The sequence below is a fragment of the Leptinotarsa decemlineata genome, unplaced genomic scaffold, assembly GCF_025532065.1.
Source record: "Leptinotarsa decemlineata unplaced genomic scaffold, Ldec_3_MD MMD2_tig00000505_RagTag_RagTag, whole genome shotgun sequence".
Classification (NCBI taxonomy): Eukaryota; Metazoa; Arthropoda; class Insecta; order Coleoptera; family Chrysomelidae; genus Leptinotarsa; species Leptinotarsa decemlineata.
Window position 1 is genome coordinate 5,073,658 of NW_027412549.1, and position 21,540 is coordinate 5,095,197.

At 35.1% G+C, this 21,540-nt stretch overlaps 2 protein-coding genes and 1 long non-coding RNA gene across 5 annotated transcripts in view; 1 reads left to right on the plus strand and 2 right to left on the minus strand.

Moving 5' to 3' along the window:
* Positions 1 to 21,540, plus strand: part of Oseg5 (intraflagellar transport protein Oseg5) — an 85,897-nt gene that overhangs the window by 13,630 nt on the left and 50,727 nt on the right. For 2 of the 3 annotated variants that reach the window (XM_074173792.1, XM_074173794.1), the window contains exon 2: positions 11,615 to 11,886. In XM_074173792.1, the coding sequence (XP_074029893.1) occupies positions 11,615 to 11,886 (272 nt within the window). Of the gene's footprint in view, positions 1 to 2,261; positions 2,300 to 11,614; positions 11,887 to 21,540 lie in introns of those variants that run through there. The other variant, XM_074173793.1, reaches the window with a different exon arrangement.
* Positions 1 to 21,540, minus strand: part of LOC111513865 (uncharacterized) — a 57,539-nt gene that overhangs the window by 7,058 nt on the left and 28,941 nt on the right. Inside the window, exon 2 of the mRNA XM_074173796.1 lies at positions 18,572 to 18,704. Coding sequence (XP_074029897.1) covers positions 18,572 to 18,704 — 133 coding nt within the window. The remainder of the gene's footprint in view (positions 1 to 18,571; positions 18,705 to 21,540) is intronic.
* LOC111513871 (uncharacterized) lies at positions 5,654 to 7,733 on the minus strand. The gene is made up of 2 exons (XR_002723277.2): positions 7,249 to 7,733; positions 5,654 to 5,953 (listed from the first exon to the last, which is right to left on the minus strand). It is a non-coding gene; the product is annotated as an uncharacterized lncRNA (long non-coding RNA).

The window sequence follows — 21,540 nt, forward strand, 5'->3', positions numbered from 1 at the left end:
CTTCTGAGTCCTATCATATTTTTTCGCATCTGAAGGTGAATAGTCATCTCTCGGAGGAATTAGTCTAGTCATCACCCGAAGACGATTATGGATAATAATAATCGAATCGTCGTGAAGTAACTTGGCTTGAAATCTTGTAATTTTTAATTTTGATTTTTTGTTAATAACTTTTAATTTTCATTTCTTGTTGATAGTTCTATTTTTAATTGTTGCTCGTATTTTATTTCATTGTAATTTCAGTATTTTTGCTTAAAATAATTGTTATTTGTTAGCTAATTTTTTCATCAATATACAGGGTGTGACTAAATAAGTGTAAAACATTTAAGGAGATGATTCCCCATCGGAAAAAAGGGTAAATTTTCGTTATGTGGACACCCGGCGATTTTGAAAAAAATTTTGACTGTACCTACGTATTTTGATGCGTAGATTACGAATCCGAAAGAAAAAAGCGGCGCTCTCCCTTATTTAAAAAGTTACGGCCCTTCAAAGTTCAGAAAAGGGCAACTTTTCAGCCTTTTTTTTCACTAAATAAACTATTTAAAAACACAAGCATTTATTCACTAGGTCACCTTTACACCTTATTCCTCCTTCTTTAACACTTTTCACTTCAATAATCAACATTTTTCTTATAAAAATGTTAAAAAATGTACGAAGCTGCTTTTTGGTTACATATCAGTGTATTTTACGTTTTTGAGGTTGATGATGTGGTTGGTACGACTGATACAGTCCATATTCCTGAAGTAATTCAAATGTTTTTTACCTCCATTCTTTAGATCGTAAATTGGTTTTTGGTGGTGTATTACGAATTTGAAATAGTAGGCGACGGCAAATACCAACCGCTTTTTTCTGAAATGTCACTAGTAACTAACATAAAAATAGAATAATGTCACCAGGAGAAGCATTCGTTTTTAAATTGAGTTTTTCATAAGAAAAATGTTGATTATTGAAGTGAAAAGTGTTAAAGAAGGAGGAATAAGGTGTAAAGGTGACCTAGTGAATAAATGCTTGTGTTTTTAAATAGTTTTTTCAGTGAAAAAGAAGGCTGAAAAGTTGCCCTTTTCTGAACTTTGAAGGGCCGTAACTTTTTAAATAAGGGAGAGCGCCGCTTTTTTCTTTCGGATTCGTAATCTACGCATCAAAATACGTAAGTACAGTCAAAATTTTTTTCAAAATCGTCGGGTGTCCACATAACGAAAATTTACCGAAAACAGATAGGATCTTTCATATAAAGACATTTCATTGGATCATCCCTTGTTAAGATACAGCCCCTTGAAGGGGGTACATAAAATTTGTATAACAATTTTTTTCACAAGCACTAAAAAAGTTACAATATTGAAATTAACATAACGTTTTGTACTACCAAAAAGTCACTTAGCCAGAAATTTAGTTGGTTTACCGCATGATTGTAAGGGGTGGAAAACGCAACCCCTAAAATTTATTTCCAATGTAACTTTCCGTCGTATTATTTGTTTACCATTTAAAAATGTATTTCCGATAGCCTGTTTCATTCTAAATAAAAAAATGTCCCTTGGATTTTTTACCCAAAATGAACCAGTTCGCAGCAAAAAATTATTTTACGAACAACTACAGAGATACATCGTCATAAATGCGAAAATACGAAACTTATCTATCTAATAGGTCGCTATTAGCGATAGTTACAATAAATTGGTATGACGCTGTCAGTTTGTGAATTTTCGAAATTGAATTAATACTAAGTGTGTGTTGTTGTTCTGTTCTTAATTTGTTACTTTAATAATTCACTTGTTATGAAAATGCCATACACAAATGAGAAAATAACTGATATGCATTACGTTTACGGTCTGTCGCAGGGGAATGGGTTAGAAGCTTCTAGAAGATATGCTGAAATGTGTCCTCAACGGCAGCATCCTTCACATAGAATATTTGCTCGACTTCATCAACGATTACGAGAATATGGTTCATTCGACAAAAGAACGCAGGATTGTGGTCGCCATCGAGAAGTACGAACACCACAGCTTGAAGAAGCAGTACTTAATTTGATTGAAGAACAACCTACTACCAGTACTAGAAAGATTGCTTTTCAGCTAAATGTTGATCATATGACGGTATTTCGAATTTTAAAGGAACAACTCTCATATACCCTTACCATCTGCAACGAGTACAGGCACTGTTACCGCGAGAATTTCCGAACCGTCTTGAATTTTGCAATTGGATGCTAATGATTAAAAGAAATTGTGACTTTCTGAAGACGATAGTCTGATGAAAATATCAAACTTGAACGAAACCAGTGGCGTACAATGATTATTACCATATCAATCAGGTAACATCTGTAATACCACTGGAATTATTACCCACATTCTAATTTCATGAAAAGAAGCCCCTTATTACTGCTAACGACACACCTAATTTCAACAAAATTAGGGAAAACACTTTTAAGTTATCAACAACAGAACAATATTTTTAGTAAAACTGACACCCCCTCACTCGGAAACGAAGCAAGTTAGGACACGCGTTCATATGAACTCATAACGGGTCCACTCAGGAAGGTTTATAATTATTTGACACAAACACTTGTGTTAGATCTATAGAACAGTTATACGTAGAAAGAGCATATATATATATATATATATATATATATATATATATATATATATATATATATATATATATACATCTTTAGAAAATTGTTTTTGCATACTCAAACTACACTGCTCAATAATTGAAGTTGATATTATCATGTGCAGATTTTGGGAGCATATTCACACATTTTTTGGTAGAGATGAGAGAACTGAAACATACAAAAAATATTGGCTATAAGTTACATATCGAATACGATTTTTCACAAAATATTTGTATACGCTGTTGAAGCGATTGTTCAAAAAATATTTGTATACGCTGTCTGTTCAATTTTTTGTCCCCTTCAAAGAAGTCCCTCTCAGTAGTAATACACTTTTTGGTATGTTCTTGAACTCTCACAGCAGCTATTCGGTTTTTATCTCCTTAATCTTTGCAGCACGCCGTCTTTTTATGGGTCTCTCCAATCTTGCGAACATAAAAAGTCGCACGGAGGCAAATCTGGTGAATACTCTGGCTGAGGCCAGTGTATTGTGATTTGTTTTTCCACAATGCCGAATATATTATTTTTATTACTTCTCGCAAGTGGCGCATACTTACAGGATAATACTGCTTATTTACTGTACGACTATGTGTCAAAAACTCATCATGCACTACGCCACGGTAATCTAAAGAAACAGGGAGCAAAACCTTGACATTTAATCGAACTTGGCGTGCTCTCTTGGTCTTGGCTCTTCTGGGCTCTTCCATTCGGACGATAGGAGTTTTGTTTCGAAGTAATAACCATATACCCATGATTAGTCACCAGTTATGAGCAAATCTAGATCGCAGTTGATGTCATTCAACAATTCCTGAGCGATGCTAATGGGACGTTTTTTATGAATTCTGCAACTTTGAAACGAACCTCGCTGCCACACGCTTCATTTCTAAAAAAATCACATGGCATGAGCCAACCGATGTGCCGACATCCTCAGCAACTTCTCTAATAGTGATTCGATAATTCTCCTTAACAATATTTTTTACTTTCTCAGCATTTTCAACGATTGTTTTGTTCTTGTTGAAATAAATTGATTGATTGATTGATTGTCGATATGCTGGGGAGTCCATGGCGAGCGTTATCATTCACATCTTCTCTACCTTCAGTGAAAAGCTTGTACCACTCGTGAGCATATTTCTGACTCAGAGTACAATAACCGTATGCCACTGTCAACATTTCAAGTGTTTTGAGCACTCAAAGTCGATTATATACACAAAATTTCATGCAAATTCTTTCATCCCTTTTTTAGATAGCAGAAAATCGCCGTATACACAAAACACTTCTAAATTTTATGTCTCTCACCAACAAACTAAATATGCTCAACAGCTGAAACTGTGAAAATATGTTCGAGACGAATATACCAACATAAAAAAATAAAAATCGCCAACCGAGTGTACGTAGCCCGCGAAATATAAGCAATCATTTATTTTTTGAACAGTCACGTATGTTAATTTCAGGAAAGTTCAATTGTTCAGGAGTATATTCGAACAAAATAATTAATTTTTTTCAAAACAATGCTGCAAACTACTATTTTGTTCCGTTAAAAGCACCCAATATCAAAATGTCTGCTTCCATAAACCTCTCTTCAGATATTTCATCAGTTCGGACTTCCATTGGCTAATAAAGGGTTTTTCAATAAGGGCGGGTATATGTTGAAATGGAATAAAACAAGCTGTGTGTGAGGTATTAACAAAATTATTTTTTATTTGAAAGGCGCATGTATGCCATTTAGTGTGAAATATGACATCGTTCAAATGCCCGCCTCGGCTTCTTACGGTGGCACGGACCGAGTGGTCCAATTTTCAATGACTCTTCCGCATAGATCCGGCTGAATTTGAGCGATGGCCTGTGTTATGTTCACCTTTAGGGCATCGGTCGATTGTGGTTTATTTGCATAGACCTGCGACTTCAAGAAACCCCACAGGAAAAAGTCTAGCGAGGTGAAATCGCATGACCTTGGTGGCCAATTCACATCACCCCTGTGAGAGATAACCTTACCCTCATATCGTTCATGCAAAATGTCAATCGTGGCGTTTGCTATGTGGCACGTAGCGTCGTCCTGCTGGAACCACATGTCATCTAGGTCCATATGGTTCAATGTGGGCCATAAGAAATTAGTTATCATCGTTCTGTAGCGCTCGCTGTTGACGGTGACCGCCTCACTAACGTCGTTTTAAAAAAAGTACGGACCAATTACGCCGCCGGCCCAAAATCCACACCGAACGGTAACTTTTTGAGGATGCATTATCACCTGGTGAACTTCGCGTGGGTTGGTGTCGGCCCGTATACGGCAATTTTGCTTGTTAACACAGCCATTCATCGAAAAATGCGCCTCGTTACTAAAGATGATTTTTCGGCCAAAATTAGGGTCCTCTTCCAAACGATTCGAAGCCCAGTCAGCGAACAAACGGCGTTGTCTATGGTCATGAACTTTCAGCTCCTGGGTCAGTTGGATATTGTACGGGTGTAGGCCCAAGTCCCGACGCAAAATTCACCAAGTTGAAGTCTGCGAAAGGCCGAGTTCTTGTGCACGGCAAGGAATAGACTGCCTCAGGTTCTGCTGTACACTTTCACGGACCGCGGCGATGTTCTCGGCCGATCTTGCGTTCCTTGAACGTACGGGTGTTGGCTGATTGTTTACTGAACCGGTCATCTCAAATTTGGCCACCAAACGTTGAAGAGTCGACAGTGAAGGGCCACCACGTCTACCGTAAAATGGGCGCAATGCGCGCAACGTTTGCATTAACCTATATTTATTTAGTACAAATTCATATTAAATATAGGTAAAAGAAAATAACTTTTCATTTCCATTTTTTACGACCGGTTTCGGTTTATTAAACCATTCTCAAGAAAACTCCTTAAGAATGGTTTAATAAACCGATATCAGTCATAACAATAAAAATCTTAGTAGAAATTAGACAAAAGTTAATTTCTTTATCCTATATTTAGATTTCTTGTCCATTGATTTTCTATGTGAAATAAGAGTATTTGGTGTGATGTATATATTGCTATCTTCTCAACTAGACTCATTTCCCTCAATAAATAGTTAATGAAACTAATGAATTTATGAAATCAACTGTTATCAATCCAACTATATACTTGAACCAGTTCAAAATATTATTTCAATAATGTGTAATTTGCACAAATATTTGCGCCTATAAATCCACCAAAAAAATACATATTTTCGGAATAGAATGTGTGTATTGAAATAATTTATCTTGAGGTACTCCTGTTGTTATTCTCTCGATGGTTTGTTCATACGAACACCAATCAGTAGTGATGACACTCTCGTATTTGGTTGGGAAATATTTTTTATCATATGTTCCAATTGTTGTTCTCCTTGATCTGGCTTTTCAGTTCCATCTACAAACCAATTCATGAATATTAATTAAAATAAACGAATTAATGAACCTTACAGAAAAAAATAGAGCGCCTTATGAAGATATTTATTCATCTTCACGAAACACATGCATATAGTCAACATATCAGAAACAGCTTAATTAATGGAAAAGAAAGTTTTTGGCTTTCTACTACTCCAATAAATCCCCGATTTATTAAAAATGCAGTTACAGATGTCAATAGAAGGACCATAATTTGTATTGAACGTGGAGGACGACGTACTGAAATGTAGGCTATAAGTGTTTGACAACGTCATTCAGATCAATAAGTAATTTTTTGTACCTATTTGTATTTTCTATAATATTATTGTTGTTTAAAATTAATAATAATAATAATAGTTCTAACGAAATTATTTGCATTTTTTTTAGTTGCCTCTGCTTTTTAGACATCAAATGTTTGTTTAAGAAAATAGCCAAGTGATTGAAACTTTGCACCAGTCTTGTTAACATTTTTATAGCAAATTATTAATTTCTCTCTAAAAATGTCCGTGTGAGTAAAAATGTATCAGAAAAGTCAATGATGAGTTTGTTATGTATACATGAATTGATGACAATTAACCGAACTTATTTTTTTAAATAAAGGGGATATCTGTCGAAAATAAGCAAAACTTCAACTTCATCCTAGTTGCATAAAATTTGGTATATGAATATAAAATTGCCGTAAACACAACTTTTTCAAGTAACTTTTCGTTAAATTCGATCTAGAAATGCACTTTTTCAATTTTTTTCAAAAAAAAGTTGAATTTGACAAACACTGAACGTCAGTGGGTCGGTGTTGCCTGCATCATTTTCGGCACAAACAAGTGCCGAAGTTAAACTTCATTGAAACTTTTCGAAAAAAAAGTTTGCCATATGGTGCACACTTTAATGGTGACACTGTATATGAAAGAATTTATGATAAATTTGTAAAATAAAAAAACTTATATTGAAAGAATATATTTTAGACGAGTTTGAAATTAAAGATGCATGTGCTGTGATACGATGTTATAAATTCGATGCCTGTCTTTGAAAGACATTTCAATATTCAATCATAGTTTATATGTTTGAATATAAGATTACGGAATCGGAGAATGTTTTTAGCAAATCAAATAATGTAATTAGACACTCCAAATGAGAGTTAATGAATATTATTTTTTCCGAAAAGTAAACTAGAAGCGAAAAACAGATGAAGCCAAGAATAAAAATCTAGAAAACAGATATAGTCCGCAACAGAATGAGGTATATTGCACACTGATCTGATGAATAATTCTTTAAACTTACCTTTCTCATATAAAAAGACACCCGAAAAATATATGAGATATATCTGGCAAAAAAAGATAAATTTCATATTTGTCGTTTCTATAATTGATTGATACAACTGTTGCTGCGTTCTTGCATTTGCACAAAAATATTTTGTTTTCAATTATTTATATGATAACAGACTGATAAATATTCTTAGAATCCATTATAAAGCTGCCGATGTGATGTTCAAAACATTCTTTTCCTAAACAGAGTTGGCACCAATGAGCTGGCTGATGTGTTTGAAAAAAAAAGATGTTTCAATCATTTTGTCGATTGGTAGTCGACGCATTTTTCGGTTGACTGGTATAATGAATACATCCAGAAGAAATTTCCATACACATAGGTCTGTAGGGCTGTATTATTCATTTAATTTTACTTCTGAATTTCAATTTTGTAGCTTGAAATACAAAACGAATCCCTAACACAAGCAAAAAAATAATTTATATTTATCATATACAAATATTTTTTTTCGAAACGGCATCTTCAAAAATCAATTTTTGAATAAAATCCATGTATTTAAATAATTGTCAAAATAACAAAATCATTTCCAAGTGAACACAAGTATATGAATTGGTTACAAAATCAAAATTTGATATAATCAATATACACCATATTCTATGATACCATTTTTTATGTTCGTACCATTTTTCATTTTTCACTTCAAAAATTATATGTTCATTAAGTGTTCATTGAGTGCATCTAGCAACTCTGAACTTTCTAGATGTTTTCGAGTTAATACGCGACATCTGATATGTACGATGAAGTTCCGCAATTGTAGGATGCTGATGACGGTTCTGAACCTCCCTCCACCACTATTCCTTCAGTGCCACCACACTGACTTTGATACCACACTGACATTTTCCACCTATAACTTGGTCTTGAGTTGCGTGTGACGTCACATGACTTCGAGTTAAGTCATGACCCTGAACCCCCTCCGTGTAACCCTTCGTCTATGATTTTCCGCAACGATTCAATCAGCTTGAGTCGCGTCACATGACTTCGTAAATTACAACCGATACTGGACCTTCCTTTACTACATTTGATATTTAATTTTTATATGCAATTTTAGCCTGAGCGTCTCAGTAATTTGAAACTCATTTCTTTGAACGCTCACCGGCCACTGCTATACATTCGAATGTCTCACACTAATTGCACACACACCGATTTTGGACGGCCAGTATAAAATCGGCTGATATTTTATTGGTAGCGGGTGCTTGCACACTCACAGGATTTTTATCGGTCAAACAATCAGTTACTCTGTTGTCATAATTAGCCTGCACTACCAAAACGAAGTTAATGCGTAGTAACTACAATTTTACCGAGCATTCGAGACTGGAATGGTCGTTAAAAAACCGGTGAGTATGCAAGAGTGTATTTAGTCATGTACGCCACTTCTTCCCGGTACTGCCGGCGATACAGTGGCAGTGGACGGCTGCTCACCGGTATTTTACCGGCGACGATCACCGGTCGGCATGTGTGCAAGGTCCCGTTCCCACATGTGGTTCACTATTAGAATTTGGATGACCAGTACAAAGTCGGCCGTCCAAAATCGGTGTGTATGCAAATAGCGTCAGTGAGCAGATGTCTGCAACTAAGCGTTCAGTCCGTAGGGGACCCATTGGTGATAGGACGTACTGCAAGTCTTAGTTGGCTTTCGATCCTCTGCAAGGGTGGTCTCTTGAAGGTCATCTGTATACTTGCATCGCGACACTTACACTCGGATAGCCCGGTGAGTCGCATCAAAGCGTTCAGCCTGAACGCGGACCCTGCAGTACGAGGACGTACTCGCAGATAAAGGCACTGGCGCTCTGACAGCGAGATGTGTACCATACTCGATACATTCTACACTCATCGTTGATATTGGTTAAACAGTGAAATTAAGATGTCTGCAGTATTGGTCACGACAATCAATACAGATCTTGAAGCATATATTTTGAAAAAAAATAAAAGGAATCATATCTGAGGTACATTCAGGGTGGAAATATTTATGAAATGCCATCGGAAATTTATATTTTCATCACATAGTTCGTATTACTTCATATATTTCTCACCATCAGTATACTTGATTTTGAAGTTACAGATTCATTCGAAGCTTTAGATTCACTGTCTACCAATTCTTTCAACTGAAACTGCGTACCAGAAATTACCGCTGGTAATGGAAGAAGTAAGCATATTTTTAGAACTAGTTGCGTATTATCCGGCTAGTTACCTTCAATCTGATTACTTTTGAAGACTCGTAGGGCATCGAAAATACTCTTAACCCTCGACTGTGACATTAATCCTGCTGTACAATTTTGAACAACCTATTCCAAAGGCGCCCTGTCACCCTACGCTACTTAGCCATGAGCCTGTGGTTGGCTCAAATCTCAAAAGTATATATTCTGAGGGAGGTTATGGAGTGAAACATATCTGAAGTACAATTGCTGTCGATTATCTCTGTCTACCTTGGTCCTTATACTTGATTTCTCATACCGCAGCCACTGGACTCCTCTAGCCTCGAAGTTATTCAATTCTGTATATAAATTCACCTCTGCAGGATTCATGCCAATTATTCGATTAACATCAGTTTTATAACTTTGGAAGCGATGAAAAATAATAATCTTTTTTACAGATATTATGTTTTTTGGTGCCCAGTTTTTGTAATCTATACATGAAATTTTTTAAAAGCTCCAGGAGAAGGAGAAGGTCAAGAATCGGCAGTAATTTTCAAGGTCATGTGACGTGCGACCCAAGGCGACGTTATCGTTGCAGCTTTCAAGGTCAAGTCATAGGTGGAAAGTCGAACGAGAGTTTTACGGTGATGATATAACTTAAGGTCATATGACATCACACACAACTCGAGGAAGCGGAGTACATCATTGGTTTCAAACTACGATGATTTTTTTCACACCGGAAGTCTTCGTACTCGTATGAAACGAAAAGATATGTTGAAAATAAAAAATAATTCCCACAGAATTATATCTTGTATTAGAGCTGTTCACTATGCCCTCATTATATTTTAATGGTTTTCATCTAAAGATATTCTAAAATATAATCTGAAAAACTTCCAGAAAAAGTGTTATTGTTGTGACCTCGACAATTGGGTCTGAAAGTTGCCTTGAGGAGAGATTGCATTCACAGAATAACCTATAAAAAATATAGCTTCAGCTGCATTTGTATACACAAGTGATGAATAACCGCTATCGATAACCTCTCACAACGAAAGATGAGTTTGGAATATCTCAACACTATATCGAGTACGGTACTAACGGTACACACTTTGTTGTTAGAGCACAAAAAATGACTGCCTTTATCTGCAAGTACGTCCTCTCACTGCAGAGTCCTCGTTCGTACTCACCGTGCGCTCACCGATCCATCCGGGTGTAAAATGCCAGCCGGCGAACGTACGGCAAACTCTGGATGAAAGTATTGAAATGACCTTCAGGGGTCATTGACCTTCTGGCAAGGTGATCAAATCGATGCGGCTTTTGAAGATAAATCTAGGTGGAGAGTTGAAAGGGTGTTTGATGGTCACGACGAAACTCGGGATCATGTGACGTCACATGCAACTCAAGGTCAAGTCAAAGGCGAAAAGTGACTTTGGGGTAATAGTGGTTGAGGGAAGTTCAGAACCGTCATTAGTACAGTACTCGCAATTCATTATAGAACTCATTAATATAAAAAGATGTGCTTGCAACGATATTACTCCAGGAACGTTTTATGATGTTGAGAAAAAATTGTAAACAAAGTCCATTGCTATCAAGAAGTGAAAGATGAACATTTTGAATATTCATTGGAATGAACTCAAGTGAGAATTGAATAATAATTTTCTTGAATTTATGTTTATAGTTTGTTCGCAGGTTCTTGAAACGAATATAAAACTGCTAATCCCTCGCAACGGTTAACTCGATTTCCAAGAGTGAAAAAGTATTAGATAGAAAATTTAAATATCTATCAAACTAGTTATCATCAGACCCACCTTTCCATTTGAAATAAAACCGTAGCACTCTCTCTCTTACGAGTGATATAACACCATTGTCTTTCTCATCAAAAAGTACTGAAAATGATACCTTTTTACATGAATTTTTTGGAACCTTGATATTTTGTTGTGGTCAAAACTCAAAATGGGTGGTACTATTTACGTCCGCACGGTATAATTGAAGGAGTACATAACTTGCCTGGTGTAAGGTGAGTTGTTTTTGAAAATATTTTGGACTCAAAATTAAGACATCATAAAAAAAACTGATGATTCTGAATATATTTCCAAAATTTCATATTTATATTGTGTTGGATATATCAAACTATCAAATTATCATGGCTCCTTTTGAAACTTATTAAATTGTTGATAAGTTTTTTATTATTTCAGAGATGACAGTCAACTACTCTCCTGGTCAGTTTCAACTAACCAATCAACGAAGATCACGCAATTCAATGCTGAACTCTGTCCTACTGACATGCAATTTTTGCCAAGGGTTAGTGGAACATTAGGCAAGCATGGCGACCTAATTTTAATCACATCCGTTGATGGAAAATTCCACATCATGAACAGAGCAGGAAAAATTGAACGTTCGGTGGAAGCCCATAAAGGGGCTATTTTAGTTGGGCAGTGGGGCAATGACGGGACAGGATTACTTACAGGTATTATAATAATGAACTCCTGATATTGCTGTAAGCTGTAGTAAATAACAGGTATCAAATGATACAAAATCTATTGACGTAAGTAAGGCAACTAACTTTTTCATTTCGTCCATCATTTCGTCCGTTTTTGTAACGTCTTGTTTCATCTGGAATGTGGATTGGAAAGGTCATGTGTGGGTAGGTTATCGTTATGCCTTGGAGATTAAATGCCTTCCACATTTTTTCACTGAGACGTCTCCATGATGAACCGAATACTCGAATGTTACGGATTAAGATGTTCTGAGAAGATCCCGTTTGTAACCTTCAAAAATCTGTGTTTTCTACACGTGATTATAGAAGCGTGACAAGGTGTTTGGCAAGCTACAGGGAAATTGTACTTAAGATGTCACACTTCTTCACAGGGGGCTGAATCTGGTAAATACGGTGGCTGAGATATTATGACGGTGTTGTTTTTGGCCAGAAAATCACGAACAAGCAATGACGAGTGAGCAGGTGCATTATCGTGATGCAAAAGCCATGAATTGTTTTTCCACAATACCGGACGTTTTCTTCATATCGTTTCATAACCGGCGCATAACTTCAATATAATACTCCTTCTTGACTGTACGACGATGTGGCAAGAACTCCTGATGCACTAGGACACGGTAATGGAAGAGAACAGTGAGTAAAATTTGGACATTTGATCGAGCTTGGCATTCTTTTTCTGGTCTTGGCTCTTCTGGGCTCTCCTTGGGATGATTGGACTTTGGTTTCGATGATATGACTATATACCAATAATTCGACGGCAGTTATGACCTTTTTAAGCAAATCTGGATCGCAGTGGACGTTCCATGCATGAAATTTACAAAAAAATTGCATGGCATGACCTAACCGATATTCCGACATGCTCATCAACTTCTCTAACAGTGATTCGACGATTTTCCATAATAATTTTCTTCACTTTCTCAACATTTTCATCGGTTGTTGATGTGCTGAGGCGTCCAGGGTGAGTCTTCTGTGGAAGGCTTGTACCACTTGCTTGTAAAAATGTTTCTAACTTACAGTACAATCACTGTATGTCACTGCCAACATTTGAAGTATTTTTGAGCACCTAATTTCATTTTTCACACAGAATTTGATGCCAAGTCTTTGATCCATTTTTTTTTTTCGACAGCAGAACACTTCTACCTTTGATGCCTCTCAAAACAAACTGCATATGCTGAATATATTCCAGTCAAATTAGACCAAAAAATAATAGTAAAGCTACCTTAATGCCCACCAAGCTGAAAATCAAGGAGATTGTTCAAAATATGATTAAAAATGAAATTCGAAAGTTCCCCATCTTTCTCCTTTATGGAAAATATTTTATTCAAGTTCAAAGGTAAAAAAAATTAGTTTTACGCGATTTTCAACAAAACGGTGAACCATCAAGATGAATAAACCTATGAAAAAGCCAGCTACTCGTGCTGGCGAAACGTTAGGATACAGTTCCAAACCACGACGGCCTTCAAACCCGAATGAAGATTGTAACAATAATCCCGAAATACGTCAAATGTAAATCAAAATTCTACATTCTTCAACGTAATAATGCCACCCCTACCTCCAACCCCCTTCGAAAGACAGGTACAACCCCCAATTTTTTAAATAAGAAGTATAGGTTTGTAATATATTGTTTGAAAGATATCTTCTTTCTCCATTCAAAAATGTTATCGCCTTCAAGTTTATTGCAACAATCGAGATGAAATAAATTAAAATCATATGGTTACCTAAATTCGATAAAATACACCCAAAAACTAAAATGTCATGCAAAACGTAATGAAATGTAGAATACGAAAAAATACTATGGATATTAATGAAGTAGGTGTTCAAAATGTTCACCGCGAACGTTCAATATCCTACTCTCAAATAAAACTGTCTACTAACATTATTTAACATATCAGGCGTGACCGACCTAATCGTAAGCTTTATTTGTTCTTTTGAATCATTCAAATCTGAAGGTTTAGTTTTGTACACATTGCTCTTCACATATCTCCATAAAAATAAATGTAATGATGAAAGATCAGGTGATCGCGCTGGCCATTCAATCGATCCGCGCCTCCCTATCCACCGATTGGGAAATGTTATATCGAGGTATTGCCGGACATTAACTTGGTAATGTGGTGGTGCTCCATCCTGCTGAAACCATATCGTATTCACTGAAACTTTAGGGTTTCCTGAATCAGGATATAAATTTGCTTAACTTGGAATGATATCACTTTGAAGTACTACCAAATTATTATCGCCATTCAAGTTACCCTGAATGAAAAAGGGACCAATGATATGGTTTCCTACAATCTTTGACCAAACATTAACCTTTTGCGGGAATTGCGCGTGTTCTTCTCACATCACGTGAAGATTTTCCGTTGACCAGTAGCGGCAAATTTGCAATAAGTTTTGAGTGTAAGTTATCGAATTTCGTTAACCGCATGATTATAATTTATTTTATCTTAATTGTTGCAATAAATTTGAAAGCGATAACATTTTTGAATAGAAAATAAAGAGACCTTTCAAACGATATATCACAAGCCTATACTTCCCATATAAAAAATTGGGAGTTGTACCTGTCATTCGACGGAGGTTGAAGGTTGAGGAAGTATTTTTCCGTTGAATTATGTCAAATTATAATTTGAATTTGACGTGTTTTCGAATTTTGTTGAAATATGTACCGTAACCGAAATAATGAATTTATTCCATTTGGCTTTTAATAATAATAATAATAATACGATTATTATATACCAAAAATTCACAACCAATATTAAGTTTCAATAAAAATAAAAAAACTAGGTAACTAAAATATGAAAGTTCAGTTTTCTCTCAACACCAGGATGAGAGAAACTGGTCTTCCACTCAGACCCTTACTACAAACTAAACTAAAATATACCTACTGACTAGTACCAGTAAACAAGAAGAAGAAGACTAGAGGAAAGCAAGAGAAAAAAAAGATGATAGAGAGAGAAAAGATAGGAAAGATAGGAACCCTTTTTATAATTTATTTTCACTTGTGCGGGCAGTGATTCCTTTAGGTCATGAAACCGCCAGGTTGCATGACGACGCTGTGAGAATTTTAGTTTTTTGCTCTGAGTTAGGAGATATTTTCAATTATATTTCATTTTTGTAGTTCACGCAAACATACAGTCATGGCTTTTTTCATCTTATACGTATTCATGTAACTAGCAATATTATATGAAAAACTACGTTTGAAAATTTCCTTTCTATGTCCAGGAATAGTGATAAAAAAAGTTTGTCGAGTATTTCTATCATGTATGTCTTTTCTATATATGACTTTATCATGGAGATAGTTGGGTTGTTTGTATTTCAAAAGCTGGTAGAAGTAGCAGAGAATATGTAATTTACGCCGGTTGGACATATTGAGCCATTCAATTTCTTTAATTTTATGGGAAATCCTCTGCCTGCTTTTTATGCCAAAAATAAGTCTCAAACAGCTGTTCTGGATTTTCTGGATACGCTGACTATCCATACCATCTAAACACGACCCATATACAATATCACAATAGTTGAATTGGAAAAGTACTAATGAATCACACAGCATTTTTCTTACATCTTGGCTTAAATAATGTCTATGTGGGTAAATCATCTTCAAGCTAGTGTAACTTCTTTTCAACATAATATTAACCTGTTCTTTGAATCTCAATTTTTGATCTAGTATCAAACCCAAGTTCTTTGCACTCTCACTAAAAAGTATTGTGTCATTTCCCATCCTCAGTATAATATTAGGTTCGTTCCAACCTTGAGTCACAAACATATTTCCAACTGTTTGTAAATCGTTGACAACGCGCATGTCTGGTAAATATTGGTTTCTGATTAATTTGAAATTTCTGATTGGAACAGCTGATCGTTTAACTGAAGTTTGGCATGGAATTTCAACATAACCTTCAAAAATAATTTGGGAAAGAAAGTTTTTGGCTTTCTACTACTCCATCTTAATACAAAAAAAGGGGATGAGGGAATCTTCCAAAGAAAGGAAGGAAGTAATCAATTTGAAAATAAGTAACTCTATACATGGATGTGTAGATCATGCAAAGAAGTAACTTTCAGACACAAACTGAAAGAATGTCCTCCTGAAACAGCTACTTTCATATAAACATTGAATTACACGAAAGAAAAAAAAAATCTTTCGAAACAAATACTTCTATATGAACACTGAATTATACAGAAGATACTTTTCTCTACTCAGTTTGTATTTCAAACATTCCACAACGAATGTCACTCCTAAAAATATAACCCCTTCAATTCTTTAAAAATAAATCTAATCAAGTGTATTTCTGGAGAGTAAAAGAAGGTTGCAGTATTTTATATCTCTATTCTATTTACTTATCAACATGGAACTGGGAGGTCACCGTAATAATTAATTTGTGTAATTAAAGATGTTCATAATAATAGGTTCACTTAAAGAATTCCCAATTTTTCCTGCGCCAGCAAATACATAATTTATTTTATAACAATTTTTGCAGGTTATGTTGTTTGTAAGTTGCATGAACATAAAACAGAAACAGTAATACGGAATACGCATGCGTCAGATTGATGGTTAGAAGATAATCCTCAAACCATTCTGATAGATTTCGAACAGGTTTGAATCTTGGATGGAACAGAAAACTGATAGTTTACTAATGGTTAGAAACTCACGTTGGAACGCAATCACATTACTGCGCAGAATCCTGACTGTCAGAAACTGTTTCTGAGGCTGGTTGGAACGAACCTATTATGAGATATATCATTCCTGACATTGTCATTGCAGAACAAAATAGCACATGACTTTTGAGGATTTATTTTGAGTAGATGTTTATCACATATGTCTTTTAAAGATTGTAAGTCAATATTTATTTCTCTGTTAGTTTGCTTGACATTATCTGGTTCGAAGGTTGTATATATCTGTGTGTCATCAGCGTACATGTGGTAGTTACAGTGCTGCAAAGCCTCATGAAATGTTGCAGTAAATAAGGTGAACAGAAGTGGACCCAAAATACTACCCTGAGGAACACCACATGATACATGAGCAAAATTAGAAGTTTTATCATTCAGAGTAACACGTTGAAGTCTATTTGATAAATATGAAGTAATAAGTTTGCAAGCATTTTGGCTAAACTTTAAGTAGTAAAGTTTAGATAGGAGAATTCTGTGGTTCATCAAATCAAATGCTTTCGAAAAGTCAAGTAGGATGAGTACAGTTGCTTTATTTTCATCAATACCTTTGATAATGTCATCCGTTATATTTGCAAGTGCACTCACACAACTGTAACCAGGTCTGAACCCCGACTGCTTTCGAGGTAGAATTTTAGACTGTTCAACAAAGATTCTTATTTGTATTTCCATAACTTTTTCTAGAACTTTGGACAGAGTAGGAAGAATACTGATTGATCTGAGGTGATTGAAGTCATTTGGTTGGTTCATCTTCGGTAAGGCAACTATGTTGGTCATTTTCTAGGCAGAGGGAAAAATAAGACTTGAAAATACATTCATTTATTATATGTGTTATATATGGTATTATATTAGGGCAGCAAAAGTGTAAAAATGTGATATTGACACTATCAGTACCAAAAGTTTTAGAGCTGATATTTTAAATCACATTCGAAACCGTTGTTTCGCTAATATATTCGAACGAAAAGTAGCCATTGATGCCATTATTTAAGTTTTCAGAATAGAAATCAATTAAATTTTCATTGGGTTTCAACATGTTTTTCGAAATATTCGTAAAGTGATTATTCAGTTGGTTAACGTCGCTGAGATGCTTTGGTATTTTCCTATTTTTATTTTTGCAGATTTTTAGTTTCTTAAGTTCATTCCATTTTTCCTTTGACGAACAATTTTTAAATTTAAATTTCAAAAATGCTTTTTTTTCAGATTTTATTGCGCAAGTAATATAATTCCTCAATTGTTTGTAGTAGTCCCAGTGATGGGTTTGTTTAGTGCATTTGAATTTTTTTAATACCTTATCTCTTAGTTGTTGCATATATTTTATATTATCAGTTATCCAGGGAGAGTATTTATAATTTTGTCTTTATCGTACTTTTCTAATAGGTGCATGTACTTCGAATAGAAGTAAGATTTGTTCTGTGAAAAACTGCACTTTATCATCAATGTTATCGATTTCGAAGATTGATTGCCATGGAATTGCTTCCAAATCTTTATGAAAATGTTCTCGGTTTATATTTTTCAAGTCTCTGAATAAAAAAAAATTTGACGGGTGCAGAAAAGAAGTCTCTTTTTATTATTCCATACGTCTGTAGATGATCTGATATTCCCCAATCATTCACCCCTGATTCAGAGATTGTAATATTGTTACTAACAAATATCATGTCTATCAATGATATTGATTTTTTTGATATTCTAGTTGGGCTGTCAATGATTTGTTTCAAGCGAAAAGTTTCACACAATGATAATAGTTGTGAAGAACGATTACAGTTTATATCGAGAATATTGATATTGAAATCTCCTAAACATATTATTTTATCGAACTCAGTGAACATGTTGGCCATAACGTCCTCGAAGCTATGAAAAAAATAATCTATATTTGAGTGAGGCGGTCTGTAGATAAGTCGTATTGAAAATTTTTCCTTATTTACTTCAACTAAGATCCACATCTGTTCAATAAATTCCGAACATTCTCTAATAAGAATTTCAAATTTAATGTTACATTTTATATACATACCAATTCCTCCAGCATGTGTTTGTCTATCGAGTCTAATAAATTCATAGTTAGGAATTCTCACAGCGTCGGTACCCACTCCAGACAGGAGCCATGTTTCCGTAATACCCAGGACATCATAATTTGAATTTTCCACCTGAGCAGAAAAACCATTGAAATCACTCAGAAGAGACCGAACATTTAAGTGGGCAAATTTCAGGCTCATCTAAACAGATACAGTTATTAGTAGAATAAACGTGTTATGAAAAAAAGGAGAGAAAGAGAGAGTGTTAGGATAAAAGAGCAGAAGGACCAAGACAGAAAATCGGAATGTAGTAAATTTATAGTAGGAGAGAGGTAACAAAAGGCAAGTAAGAAGAAGAAAACGAGAAAAAAAAATTGTGTCAGGTATACTCAAACAGAATTACAAAATAAAAAATAAATGCAATTAAATTCAAGTACATAAGCCGTTGCATGTAACCACGCTGTGGAATATTCGATTACCTACATTTTGACATAAACTCAGAATGAGTGCATACTACTATTTTCACAAATCAATAATAACGTAAAGTATCAACTAGAATTAGTAGTAAAAAACAAATGTAATCTTAGAAAACCACTAAAGACAATTTACTGAATCGGCGCGAACAGTGGCACCATTATACTTAACATAAATTGAGCCATTTGCGAACCAAACATTTTTCTTATCAAACTTTTTCACTGCTTTGTCCAAAATATCAAGTTTCAACCTGGTTAAGTCCTCTTTTATGATTATCCCTGTATTCTTGAGATATTTTCTGTTTCTGACAACAGCTGTCCGTGTTTTATCGTTGAAAAACCGTACCAATACAGCTGAAGGTCGTGGTTTACTGATGTTGATGTTTTTTGCGGGAACTCTGTAAATCTTCTCGATATCAGTTAGTTTAATATTTTTGAAATTAAGATTCTAATTTAAGATACGAATAATCTTTTTGGATAGATCCTCGCCTTTTTCTTCTTCAACCCCAAAAATTCTTATGTTGAGATTTCTGGAGAACTGTTCTTGTTTGTCGAGCAGTGTTTCCATTTCCAAATATTCAGTTTTCAAGGTACATACCTCATTTCTTAGCTCGAAAATTTCCTTTACTTGCATGTCCAGTCTTTTTTCCAGTTTTTCTTCAAATTTATTGAATAGCTTGTTAGCTATATCTTGCAAAAATTCTTCGTTGTAAATGCCGCGTATCTGTTCACTGATGAGTGACTTGATTTCGTCCATATCTTTTTTGGTAAGCGGCATTTCGATACTAGGTATGTTATTATTCGTTTTGACAGAACAATAAAGTTATTACTACAGTTTGGAATGTCGTTGAGAGTTTATTTTAAATAATTTGAAATCACACAGCGGGCTACACTGATACGAACCGCTCTACTCGACTGACATCGCCTGAATTTACACACTGTATGTGATGAAATATACCGATACTAGATGAAAATCCATAACTTATTCAAGTAACACTTCATTATGATTTCATAAACTACACCTCACTATTTAATCTCCACAAACTTTATTTAAAAAATATATAACGACATGTTTCGCTAACACAGAAGCTTTTTCAACAGTGATTTGAATATGATATGAATAAAGAATTGTGAAGTGTAGTTCATGAAATTACTATGGATCTTCATCAAGTAACGGCCGAATCAATCAGGAAATTCTTTATGAGATATTCACTGGACAATTTACGAAACTGCAATATATGTTTCACTATAAACAAGTGTTTCGGTTTTGTAAACTCTCCGGTGAATTGGTATATAGTAATTAATATACTTCGAGTGACGATGACAATTTGTGATATTGAATAACTATTGAGCAATAGATTTCGTTCCGAAAAATAGATATTCTATTCGATCGAAATGATGGAATATTCGAACTGCTTTGTGCGATTTGATCACAATAGGCGTCAAATTTCTTGAAGACACTCATCGTGTATTGTCTAGCGTTCCAGAACCGAGAATATTTGTATATGATCAACGAAGCCATCCTGGCAACGGCTGTGAACCCTCGTCTTTCATCTCACCATCAAAATAAATGTCGCAATAGTTTCCAAGCAAAACAAGACAATTTCACGCAGGATTGAACATCACATTCGGAATTATTCCAAGTTTCCGACCAAACACGACAAAACGTTTACGCTAAGAAGGAAACTGATTATATCATAAGACGAAGGTAAACTTCGGGGTAAACATATTAGTGAGAGGACTAGAGGACAAGTGAATTCAATCACATAGCGACGGAATACTCAAAACCGCCGAGCCGACTGTGTTGGTTAGATGATGTTTACATGCTATTCTAGGATGTGCCGGGACTCCAAGCAGATGGCACAGCCAAGAAATATATCTATATGTAACTTGGAAAATCACTTAACAGGCGAATCAACAAGAATTCAGACGCGTTCGCAGCCAAATATATTACGGCGGTCTGAAATGAGAACAAATGAATTGAGACATTATTGCACTAAAAAATCAATTACCTATCATCAACTAATAAAGTTCAGTTGAATAATACATATATAAATTGAGACGTGAATGAAGGGATCTGTTGAAATTTGTTTTCGTTTACCAGCTGTCGCCTCCCTACGCACGACAACCCTCAAAAGTCTAAACTTGTGTGAAGGATTAATGAGGTATTATCCTATACCGTGCGATTCGTAGTACTGCTTAGACGATAAACAGGGAAAATTGACCGTTCGCCTCTCGGCTCGATTCACGGTTTCACATGACCGTCTGGAAGAAAAGAAAATCAAAAACATAAATGATAATGAATAGCCTCTTAAATTTTTGCTTTGTTTTTGGGTATACTCAAAGGGGCTACATATTGATCTCCACTTCGTGAAAAAAGACATACACCTCTCTACTCACTAGATATTTTGATGGAATTGGCGTCACCTGTAAATCATTGTATTCATATCATGTGTTTCTATTGTAACATTTCATTTTTCCACTTTACATTTTAT